The following is a 12,711-nucleotide window of genomic DNA, read 5'->3' as shown; positions in this document are numbered from 1 at the left end:
TACGAGTTTAAGGGGCCGGGCCGTTTATTTTTTATTTTTTTTTGTATTTTGTATAACTATCGTAATTTATATTAATATAAAGTAAAAATATAAACAAAAAAATAATCTTATAAAAAGAGTGTTTGAATAAAGGATGCAACGACTTTAAAATCCTAATATTTGAAAATTCATTACGAATTTAAGATAATACAATGAACATGAAAAAAATATAACTTATAGTATAAATCTTATACTGGACACTAGAGTATTATAGTAACTTGATATATAAGGATCAAGCTTCAAAGGCTTTCATAGTTTCATTTCAAATTTTCATTGCATAATAATACTTCAAATTAATCTAACAAAGTAAAAACATTAAGCATAAATACGTCTAATAATTTTAAAATAACACAAATTGTCTCAAATCAACTTAAATACGAATTTCTGAAGGACTCTCAAGACAACTCTTCATATGCCTCCTTAAACAGCTTGTGCCCACCCACTTTAGACGAAGATTTAAGACTCGACCACAGTTCTTGCACTTTACTTTGTGAACTTCTTTATTTTCTTCTACCACCTCAAAGTGTTCCCAAACATATGAACGCGCTCTAGAAGTACGGGGCATGATTTAACTTGAATTGAGAATTTGAGTTTGAGAAATGAGAGAGAGTGAAGAAATGAAGGGGGGGGGGGGGAATATTTATAGTTTTTCAAAGGGCTAAATTTAGTAATTACCTAAAGTGTTATTTTTTTTAAAAAAAAATTACCCCAAAAAAGGTTATTCTTGCAAAATATCCGTTGGGCAACAGTCAAATTGGAAACCGATCGTTGCCAACGGTCAAATGGATTTTAAAAAAATAAATCAGAAAATAGCCATTGAACCGGTCTGGGACGGTCGGGCCGTTCCGGTTAACCGATTCAACAGTATTTTCCCTTGACCGGGTTTGATCGGTCTGGTTAACCGGTAAGAAAGATGTAAACATCCCAACCCCCTAACCCCCCTAAACCCAGCCCTACCCGACCCCCTATCATCGGTCAGGGCAGGTCCGGGTTAATATTGGTCTGGTCCAGTTCGAAAATGGGTCAAAATGGCCCGTTAAACACCTATACTTTGAACTAAGAACTATTGTGCTTCTCAATTATGTTCAAAGAGCAAATAATTAGAATTTCTACTCCATAAACTAATTAAATCAATCCCCACTCAAAAAAGGTATTCACACCTTAATTTTTATTATATTACTTGATTTCAAAATTTAGTATAATTTGGTGTAAATATAAAAATATAATTTTCACAATCAATGCTAGTGTATATTGCTTAGCAAAGTAAATTTAGGTCTCTGAAATTTTTTTGGCAGCACCTTAAGGTCCATATTAGAGGAAGATGTTGTGTCACAATTGTCTGGGACGTAAGATGATACTTTACTGGGGCCCAATTGACATGAAAGTATTCCTAATGTTTCCGCCACGTGTCAGAAAATCCAGTAGTGGACCCCACAGTAAATTGCTGCAAAATTTCAGTATATGTACCTTCCTTCTTCCTCACGAGACGTTCGTGTTCTTTCCTCTGTCTCTCTCAACAAATTCTCCATAATTTGCTTTTTAAATAGGAATATCATTCTTTTTTCTTTTTCTCCATTCTAATTTCGCAAATAATTAAAAACCTCTATTTTTTAGTATCTTAAGAATTAATAATTAAAATAATAGAGTTAGGTATATTCCAAGATTAATTTTTTAATATATCTGAAACTTAATTACTCTGTGTCGAGGACCAGATATTTTGATGGTCGTTCACAATCTTAGGGCTTTCTCAGATCCGAAAATCACTCTATTTGTAGCTTCGGACTAACCCATTTTGAAATTTTTGTTTTTTTTTCTTTTCGGTTTTATTTCTTGTTGCATTTACTGTGTGATTTGAATTGAAATCATTGGCTTTTGCATCAAGATTCTAACTTTTTGAATTATCTTTTCTGTACATTTTCTCTAGTTGAAAAAAATAAAATTGTACAGTATTTGGTTTATTATTCTCTTTTTAAATTACATTAATTTCACTTACATTCTTGATTTTTCTTACAATGTGGGTTGGTGTTAGGTGAAGGTCCTTAGATTCTGGGATCTGGGGTTGGTGGGATTCTTGTTTTACATTGTTCTTGCAAATTTTCCTGACCCCTTTTGGATCCTAAAACTTACTAGTCTCTCTTTGAGTTATTGGGGTTCCGATCCATTTATTGTTTTTCAAACAATCTTGTATAATAATTGTTGTACTGATTGGTATTTAAGAGAAATGCTGATTGGAATTCAGCTAAATGTCAGAGACATTGGGTGAAAATGGATTGGATTTTGTGTTAAAAATAGGATCTTGTTGGGAGTCCATAGAATCCTATTTAGGAGGAGGAGGAGCTTTAAATTTGGGATACCATGGGCTGTGTTTGCTCAAAGGGGGTTTCTACTAAAAGGCGTGGCAGGAATCGAACTAAGGAGAAAGAAAAAAAGAAATCTTCATCCGAAAGACTTATTGCATCTTCCAAGGAGGATGTTTTAGTGGAGGTTGATAATGTTGGCATTGATGCGAGGACGAGGCTTATATCAACAGAGCCAATTGAGAAAAGTGCAGGTTCCACCCCACGAGCTTCGGATGAGGGAGAGAAAAAGCCTATAGTTTTTGAGAAACCTGAAGTGCCACAGGTGCAAAGACGGGCAGCATTAGACGCTGCTGAGGTTGGAGGACAACCTCACATCAATAGAATATTCAGTGTTAGGAATGGAGTTGACGGTGCACAAGTTGTTGCTGGATGGCCATCATGGTTGACAACCGTGGCAGGTGAAGCTATTAAAGGTTGGGTTCCTCGGAAGGCAGATTCATTTGAGAAGTTGGATAAGGTGAATTTTAAGCAAATCATGCAATATCAATTTCATTTTGCTTCCAAATAAGAATTATTGATACTCATTAGTATACCTGCCTTTTGTTCCTGCAATTTCTTTCCGTTCCAATTGATTATTATTTATAAAAATATCAACGCAGATTGGCCAAGGTACATACAGCAGTGTATATCGAGCTCGAGACCTGGAAACTGGAAAGATTGTTGCATTGAAGAAAGTACGATTTATCAACATGGATCCAGAAAGTGTTCGCTTTATGGCTAGGGAAATTTTAATACTTCGCAGGCTAGATCATCCAAATATTATGAAGCTTGAAGGTCTTGTGACCTCTCGCGTCTCAGGCAATCTGTATCTTGTCTTTGAATACATGGAACATGACCTTGCAGGTCTTGCGGCATCACCAACTGTCAAATTTACTGAATCTCAGGTCTGTTCTTTCATTTGCAGTCTGTGTCACTTAGATATCTTACCAACAGGAGGCAATGCTGGATGTTACACACCCACACCCACTAACACATATATGTATATCTGTGTGTATGTATATATTAACATCACATGCAATTAAATAGAATTACTTGAAATTTCAACGATGAACCAAAATAGAGATGTGCGAACTTAAGGATATTAGATCTGATCTCGCTGGTACAAATAGCCAAATAATCTATTGTGCTTGAGTTCTACCATGTTAAAAAAAATAAATCCGAATCCCATCATCTCTTTTTGTTCAAGGGAGAGTATGTTCAATTTTCTGGCAGTGTGTTGTAATGATTGATAATTCAAACTTGGAGAGAGGCAGCTAGATACTTGTCCTCGAATAAACTAAAGGATCAGTTATGCACGACATTTATCCTAGTAATAAAGTTGCTAAGGTTAGACCTTATGGAATAATGAAAAGTTTTCACTTTCTTTCTCATCACCTTTTCATTTTTATATATATCTCAGATGAAAAATATTAAGGGACGAAAAGGAGGAAACATATCACTTTTTGGACAGTTGGAAATATGCATGATTCGAGTAATTTGGCATGTGCCTGACAGTGGTATAATTAATTTTTCACAAGTTTTATTATTTTGAACCCTCTATGTAAAGACTCCTCGTTTTAAGCATATGTGAGAAGCTATTTAATTTGTGTAAAATGGTGAATCTCAGTAGTAGTGGAAGGCATGTTAGCTGGCTATAATTTTGAGTCTATAGACTAAATGCAGAAAGTCCTGAGAGAAGTGGCTTGACCTTGCTCCTTCCTTCTCGTTATTTGAGGTATAAATGGTAAAAGGGTTTGGGAGAAGAATCTTGGAGATGTGTTGCTCATCAAAATTGTCTTAGTTTGTCTGATTTAGTGTCGACATGTTTCTGCTTACATATGGCGGTTGCAAATCTGCTGCCCTCTTTGGTTTAAAAAAATGCTTTCTGTAATTTTGCAGATTAAATGTTACATGCGGCAGCTGCTTCGTGGACTTGAACACTGCCATAGTCGTGGTGTTCTGCACCGAGATATTAAGGGTTCGAATCTTCTGATTGACAATAATGGGAACCTCAAGATTGGCGATTTTGGGCTGGCAACTTTTTACCAAAACAATCAAAGGCAACCTCTAACAAGTCGTGTAGTTACTTTGTGGTATCGGCCTCCCGAGCTTTTGCTTGGTGCTACAGATTATGGAGTGGCTGTAGATTTGTGGAGTTCTGGTTGCATCCTTGCTGAATTGTTTGCAGGGAAGCCTATAATGCCGGGAAGAACTGAGGTTTGGCTAAAGTCACTGTGATTTGTTAGAATAGATTGATATATCTTCTCTTGTTAATAACTGACTAAGAACCTACCAATCAAAAAGAAAAAAAAGAACTAAGAACCTAAGCACATGTTAGGGCGAGCAAAGTTCATACTGCACCTTCAATCTACCGTATCTCTTGATTGAAGTGATACTTCTGAAGAACATCAACCTAGTATTTTTTTACCCATATTAGGGATCTGTTTCCATGTGTGATCTTGATTGTCAAGTTTCTAACGCCACATGCTATTGTATTGCTGATGAACGAACAATAAGGAATTTTCTTAACTTTTGCTCTTTGGGTCCAGCCACTTGAGTGCACCATATAATTGTTATTCTAGCAACAATTTTTTTGGATGAAGATTGTTTTCGCCTTTAAGCACCTTAGGAACCTAGGATGGTAATAGTGATGGATCTCCAAGGATACTCTGCCTAGTCCTTCCCCAAAAAAGAGTTGTCGCCTTTTCTATCAAATCTCTTATATCAAAACGATATGAATTATAATACGCCTGCAAGTTACTCATACAAAATGCACTAGTCATACTTTACCAAAGAAAGAAATGTATTAGTCGCTTCTGCATTTTGCTAACTGCATTGTACTCCATTCTATATTTCTCTGTATTATAACTTATCATTTCTCTTGATGCATCTATCATTGTGTGCCTATCCGTAGTGCATCTGTAAATGTGTTTTAGAAAAGGGGTTGTGGGTGGATTTGTGATTGTCTCTTGGTCAGCATCCCTTGTGGGTCAGGAAATGAATGACTCATTGGATAAGTTGTTATGCAGGTGGAACAGCTGCATAAGATCTTTAAACTTTGTGGTTCACCATCCGAAGAATACTGGAAGAAATCAAAATTGCCACATGCAACGATCTTTAAACCTCAACAGCCATATAAGCGCTGCCTTGCCAACACGTTTAAGGACTTCCCTGTAGCAGCTTTAGCACTTTTGGATTCTCTCCTGGCTTTTGAACCTGAGTATCGGGGTTCTGCTACTTTGGCACTTCAAAGCGAGGTAAGCTTAGTTTCTAGATGATCATTAACTTTTTTTATCAGTTACGAAAGCTTTTTACTCTTTCAAATCAGGAAGTCAATTCATTCAGACTTTTCTTGCCATATTAGCAATCTTTTCCCCTTTCAGGGAACTCATGGTCTTATATCTGATCGTTTCTATGCATATCGCTAGTAAAATGTTGTATGATGTAGGTTTGGGTACGAATCATGTATATACAGTTATCTGACTGCTAAGCACAGTGAAGAATGTTCTCTTATTGCTTTGATTTTCTGCTTATGGTTTTTTGCCTGTTCTTTATTTCGTTAACACTGTTTATATAATTATACTGTTTGGGTTCTCTGTTCCAGTTCTTCACAACGAAGCCTCTTCCTTGTGATCCGTCATCTTTACCCAAGTATCCTCCAAGCAAGGAATTTGATGCCAAGATGAGAGAAGAGGAAGCAAGAAGGTATTCTTTATCTATTTTTTCCTTTTTGTAAAACTAGTAGATTGATTGACATACAATTTCTTTTAACTACATATGCTTTATTTAATTTGATCTTGTCCTTAAGGATGTTTTGTTACAATTTTGGATGGTGATTCTCTACTTTTTGTATAAATTTGCATGTGGCAATTTTCCAATTCAACCAATAAAATTTATTTCTTCATCGAGAAAAAAAAGTAGGATGCCTTGTTGTATTTTCATTTTTCAGTGTATTGGCGATTTGACATCTCTAAGTTCTTAATATAAAACGAGGTCTAGTAACTGTTTCTTTGCCCAAGCAAAGGTGTCCAGATTGCATTTTGCTGCTCTGCAGGCGTTCAGGTTTCCTGCCTGGTTTTCAACCATCATTTACGAAATCATCGAGCTGTTTTTTTTCCTAGGGATAAAGAACCAAATCAAAGAGTTTATATTGCTGCAGTGGACTCAAAAGGACTTTTACCACTTGTTGCTGATAGCCAATATCGTGTTCTGGCTTGTCGAATAGTTTTATTCAATACACTTGCTTGAACTGTAGAGCATTTTTTGTTCTCATTGGACTGACCATTTGCTACATTTCTCCTAATTAACTAATATTCTGCTTTCAGGCAAAGAGGTGGAGGTACCAAAGGATCTGGTGTTGAATCTAGTAGAAAAGGCGCAAAACAGTCAAAAGCAGTACCAGCGCCTGATGCTAATGCCGAGTTGCCAGCATCCATACAGGTTTTTCCTTAAATACCAGTAGCATATTTTACCCCTGTATGCTCGCTCACCTTTAAGCTGAGTGTTTGCATATAACCTGGATTTCTGTGGCATGTAGAAGTGGAAACAGCAGTCAAATCCCACAAGCATTAGTGAGAAGTACAGTCGTGAAGAGGATGGTGGTTCTGGTTTCCCTATTGATCCCAGCAGAGGATCTCTATATAATGGCCATTTATCACAAGTCAGTGATTCTGGAAATTCCATTAACACAAATACTAATGGACTTGGCCCTCTTATGAGTTCTCAACGAGGATTTGATTCTTCAAGATTTGGAGAATTAAGTGCATGTGGGTCCTTCAGACCTCACGGTGCAGCAGCTCAATTGTCCAGGTTCTCCAATTCAGTTGCAGCTCATGGTAGTTCAAGATTTGATATGAGCAGGGATTCACAGTGGCCTGAAGAGCATATGACTGGAAAGTATAATCAGCTTAATGATTCTGACTCTTCCTACTCTCTTTTGGGGAAAGTCTCTTCCAATAAGAAGGACAAGCATTCAACAGGAAAGGAGTCTACAGCGGTAAGGAACTCTATATTTGCTTTACTGTCTTGGTTATTTCAACACGTGGCTAGTAGTGGATTAAGGTTGAAATCCTGCACCTCACCTGAAACTTAAGAAAAGGAAAAAGAAAAAGAAAAAGAAAATACTACCAAGGAGAAATACTCATAGAAAGGAAGCTTCCATTTTCCCCTTTGGCTGAAGAAAAAAAAGGAGAGAGACAGAGCATATTGTAATGCGGAAGGGTGGTTGTAAAGTTCTATCCAGATAGAATGCCTTATCATTTTTATTTTTTTGCTGTAGGGTTATATTCCAAGGAAGAATCGAATCCACTACTCTGGACCATTGGTGCCACCCGGTGGAAACATTGACGAAATGCTCAAAGAGCATGAGAAACAGATACAGCAAGCTGTCCGGAAAGCTCGTCTTGACAAAAATAAGATTAAAAAGGAACACAATGACAATGGGCAAACAGAATCGCTCTTACACTATACAAGCAATGGTCGGTGATTTGTACAGGAGGAAAAAGGATATAACCTTTTGATGAAGTTAAGAACTCCAGCCAATGCTCGAGTTTCATGAATCAAGGAAGCAAAAACCAAACCTTCACTAAGAAAATCTCAGCAGCAAGAGAAACAAACGCTTTACTCACATGGAACTCCCAAGTCTTTTTTGCCTATACACTAAAAGTAATAGCAGAATGCACATTATACAGTTCCAGAATCATATCCTAACTTTCTCCTGTAACGGCCCTTAGAATGAAAAAAGAGAGCAGTTTTTTGATGTTGTATTATGTGGGTAATTCTTTTGGTGGTGTATGTCTTGGGAAGCATTCTTGTACAGTTATACATTGGTCAGTTCATGTAAAGGATAACCTTTTTTCCCAAATTTGTAGTATCTGGCCTTGGAATACAGATCTACATTAAATGCTCAAGCCTGTAAGATACATTAATTTTATGGTAGGATCTAACATTTAGTATTAAGTCATTCAATTATCTGTTCTATAGATTCTTCTCTTCTTGAATCATGTTACTGCTGTTTACGCAGTTAGTTTGGCATGAATCGGAACTTGGTCATCTTCTCTTCTTGCATCACAGACATTAACTGACTGTAATATCTCTCTCTCTCTCTCTCTCTCTCTCTCTCTCTCTCTATATATATATATATATATATATATATATATATATATATATATATATATATATATATATATATATATATCATGGGAAGTGTAATTCTACAATCAATCAAATGTGCATCAGCACCAAACTAGTTGAGATCTTCTACATGCATTCCACTCTATTCTGGTTCATTTCATTTAAATGCTAATCATATATTTGTCATTTAAGTGTAATCCTACACTCAACAAAATCCACTCCATTGGTCCAAGATTCGATTATTATTAATGAGGGGGTAACAATGTGGCTCTTACCTCAATTTAACAGTTGCATTCATCAAGTACCAAAGGACATGGTTAAGAAGACAGTTCAGTAATCAGAATATGTCACAATTTGAACTTTGATGTAATAGAAATGGTAAACCAACAAACAAGAGAGAGAGAGAGAGAGAGAGAGAGAGAGAGAGAGAGAGAGAGAGAGAGAGAGAGAGAGAGCTATGAACATTTCTCCCAGAGTAACCGATGTACCCAGAGTAACCGATGTACTACAAAAGTTCCATACAGACATAGAGTCGCTTTCCACTGATGAAACATAGCAAATTGTAATTATGAGTTGGTGAAAGGATGCTACCATTATTGTTCTTCCATAAAGCTAGTATGCTTCTTTCTTGCCATCTTAACAAAGTGACATGCTTTCTCTTAATATCAACAATTCCATCACAATCAAGTAGAGGTAACAGCACTACTCTCCACCCTCACTTTTAGAAACTCTCTACCAAACCTCTTTAGATCTACCAGCAGAAACTACATTGCTTCATCCAAAATTTTCTTAGTAGTTGTCTTGTCTTCATCAAAATCTTCAGTATATATATCTCTAGCTACAAACAAAACTTGTATACTCCCAACTCAAGCATGAGACCTAAAACACAGAGTTCACTTAGCCTAAAGCTTCTTCTCATGTGTGTTTTCATAGCTTTTTTACTCCTATTTGTGCTGAGATCAAGATTAACATCTTCCAGTGAAACTACAACATCATTGACATCCTCATCTTCTTCTAGAGACAAGAAAACAAGAACTTGCTCATCACCACAATGTAATAAAATCCCATCTTCAATAGCCAAATCCCTCATTCACTACACGACCTCAACTATCACCCCTCAACAAACACTCAAAGAGATATCAGTAACATCCAAGATTTTAGACAAGAAATCTCCTTGCAATTTCCTCGTCTTTGGTCTTGGCCATGACAGCCTAATGTGGCACACACTCAACTTTGGAGGGCGAACCATCTTCCTCGAAGAAGATGAAACTTGGATAGAGCAAATCAAGAAGAGATTTCCCATGTTAGAGTCTTATCATGTTACATATGACAGTAAAGTGAATGAAGCAAATGTTTTAATAGAAGCAGGGAAAGGACCAGAGTGTACAGCTATAGCTGATCCTAGATATTCGATGTGCCAACTCGCCTTAAAAGGGTTGCCCAATGAAATTTATGACATAAAATGGGATTTAATAATGGTGGATGCTCCAACAGGGTACTATGAGGATGCACCAGGGAGAATGACTGCAATATATACGGCAGGAATGATGGCAAGGAACAAAGAAAATGGAGAAACTCATGTGTTTGTGCATGATGTGAATAGGAATATAGAGGACAAGTTTTCTAGGGAATTCTTGTGTGATGGATATATGAAGAAACAAGTGGGGAGATTAAGGCATTTTACTATCCCTAGTCATAAGAGCAACTTAGATATGCCCTTTTGCCCTTAGATTTTCTTGAAAATACTTTCTTTCTCTTTCTTTATTCGTTCCTTTTTGGGTGATCGCGCTGATACTCATGAGGATATTGTTTCTTTATTCAAATACTGTCATGTATTTGTCATCTAGGTGTAAACTTACACTTAAAGAAATCCACTTAAGTTGTTGAAGATTCGATTATAGTGGATACTGAAGTAACTATGTGGCTCTTACCTCAATTCAGCAGTTACATTGGCCAGGTACAGAAGGTGTTCAAGAGCAGCAAAGAAGAGAGTGTAGTGGTAAAAATGTCACAATTCGATTCTAGTGTCTTACGAGTTCTAGTCCCCCTTTGATTTGAACTCGTGCTCCTAGCTCTCGTGAGTTCTTTCTCGTCTCTTGGCTACTGGCACAGCCAATGACATAGCATTCAAATAGTTTACTGAACCAGAAGCAGGAGAGACAAAATTTCTCCCCCTGCCGAGGCTTGCACACCTCAAAAAATCTACCACATGCTGTAAATCCACTGTATCTTTAATTCTTTATAAGGTAGGGGTAAGACCTGCCTACACACCACCCTCCCCAAACCTCATTTATGGGATTATACTGGGTTTGTTGTTGTTGTATGTTGTAAATCCACTGTATGAAATAGAGATGGAAAAGGAAAAAAAGGAAAGAAAAAAATATATATACTGCATGAATAGCATAGAAACAGTAAAGAGCACGTTTAACAAGAAATAACAAACATTAGCTTAGTCAATGAATGGGAAATAAATACATTAATTTTCATTCCTTATGAGTTCTGTCCATGTTCAAAGGAATTGTTGAGAACATGTATCTGAGGCTTAACAAATTGCCATTCTCTTAAAATCAAGATCTACCAGCAACTACATTGCTTCATCCAACATTTTCTTATAAGTTCTTGTCTTTATCAAAATCTTCAATATATATCTCTTTACCTCTGATCTTTAAACAAAACTTGTATACCTCCCACGTCAAGCATGAAAACTAAAACACAGAGTTCATTTAGCCTAAAGCTTCTTGTCATAAGCGTTTTCATCGCTTTCTTACTTTTATTTGTGCTGAGATCAAGATTGACATCTTCAGGTGAAAATACATCATTTTTATTATCTGCTTCTTCAATATCCAATGCTTTTTTACCAAGATCCTCAGCTTCTTCTGGTGACAAAGAAACAATAAGTTGCTCATCACCAAAATGTAACAACAAAATCCCATCTTCAGTAGCCAAATCTCTCATTCACTATGCAACCTCAAACACCACCCCTCAACAAAAACTCGACGAGATATCAATAACATCCAACATTTTAGACAAGAAATCTCCTTGTAATTTCCTTGTCTTTGGTCTTGGCCATGACAGTCTAATGTGGCACACACTCAACTTTGGAGGACGAACTATCTTCCTCGACGAAGATATAATTTGGATTGAAAAAATCAAGAAAAAATTTCCCATGTTAGAGTCTTATCATGTTACATATGATAGTAAAGTGAAAGAAGCAAATGTTTTAATGGAAGCAGGAAAAAAACCAGACTGCACAACTATAGTTGATCCTAGATATTCAAAGTGTCAACTTGCATTAAAAGGTTTGCCAAATGAAATTTATGATATAAAATGGGATTTAATAATGGTAGATGCTCCAACAGGTTTTCATAAGAATGCACCAGGGAGAATGACAGCCATTTATACAGCAGGAATGATGGCAAGGAATAAAGAAAATGGAGAAACTCATGTGTTTGTGCATGATGTGCATAGGAATATAGAGGACAAATTTTCTAGACAGTTTTTGTGTGATGGATATATGAAGGAACAAGTTGGGAAGTTAAGGCATTTCACTATCCCTAGTCATAAGAACAACTTGAATATGCCCTTTTGCCCCTAGATTTTCTTGAAAATGTTTTTTTCTTTTCTTTTTTAATTTATCTTTCTTTATTTGTTTTCTTTTTTGAGGGGTGAGGAGGTGGTTTGAGGGTGGGTAATTGGGAAGATCCTCATGATTTGACCAATGAGGGTATTGTAAACCAATATTACCTAAAAATTGGGAATGTTATGCTATGAGGTGTAATAGAGGCATTTGAGATTAGGGCTACTTTTTCACCTATTATATTTCGATTTATTATTATTACTTTTTTGAGTATGAGTTTCATGTAGCTATACATGCAAAATAACTTAGCTTAAATGCTTAGAGGGAGGGACTCACCTTGCAAAATCACCAACCAATTATCATTCTTTAGCTGTATTTATTTTATCTTAAATGCTTCTATCGACAATTGAATTGAAACCCCTTTTGCTTGGGTTCAAAACGAAAATAAAAAATCTTAGTTTTAGGAGAGAAATCGAGAATAGTGTAAGTAATGAAAAAGAAATGATAATTTTTTTTTTTTTTTTGGGGCTATACAGAAACCACTAAATGTGAAGAAAGGTATGTGCACAAATATTTCTTTCTTCGTATCAAAGGAATAAATACTTCATTTTTGTCTCTCATTCG

At 36.3% G+C, this 12,711-nt stretch overlaps 3 protein-coding genes across 3 annotated transcripts; all 3 read left to right on the top strand.

The window, feature by feature from the left end:
* LOC109223344 (probable serine/threonine-protein kinase At1g09600) lies at positions 1,534 to 8,380 on the top strand. The gene is made up of 8 exons (XM_019387623.1): positions 1,534 to 2,856; positions 2,999 to 3,283; positions 4,278 to 4,595; positions 5,408 to 5,635; positions 5,983 to 6,083; positions 6,704 to 6,818; positions 6,916 to 7,374; positions 7,657 to 8,380. Exons 1-8 carry the CDS (start codon positions 2,395 to 2,397, stop codon positions 7,861 to 7,863), a joined length of 2,175 nt encoding a protein of 724 aa, XP_019243168.1. The 5' UTR covers positions 1,534 to 2,394; the 3' UTR covers positions 7,864 to 8,380.
* LOC109223340 (glucuronoxylan 4-O-methyltransferase 1) lies at positions 9,335 to 10,408 on the top strand. Its single transcript, XM_019387608.1, has one exon. The coding sequence runs from the start codon at positions 9,383 to 9,385 to the stop codon at positions 10,238 to 10,240; it is 858 nt and encodes a 285-aa protein (XP_019243153.1). The 5' UTR covers positions 9,335 to 9,382; the 3' UTR covers positions 10,241 to 10,408.
* Positions 10,594 to 12,172, top strand: LOC109223333 (glucuronoxylan 4-O-methyltransferase 1-like). Its single transcript, XM_019387596.1, has one exon. The coding sequence runs from the start codon at positions 11,209 to 11,211 to the stop codon at positions 12,103 to 12,105; it is 897 nt and encodes a 298-aa protein (XP_019243141.1). The 5' UTR covers positions 10,594 to 11,208; the 3' UTR covers positions 12,106 to 12,172.

Source organism: Nicotiana attenuata, chromosome 1 (assembly GCF_001879085.1).
Source record: "Nicotiana attenuata strain UT chromosome 1, NIATTr2, whole genome shotgun sequence".
Taxonomy (NCBI): domain Eukaryota; kingdom Viridiplantae; phylum Streptophyta; class Magnoliopsida; order Solanales; family Solanaceae; genus Nicotiana; species Nicotiana attenuata.
This window is presented reverse-complemented; position numbering and strand designations above follow the sequence as displayed.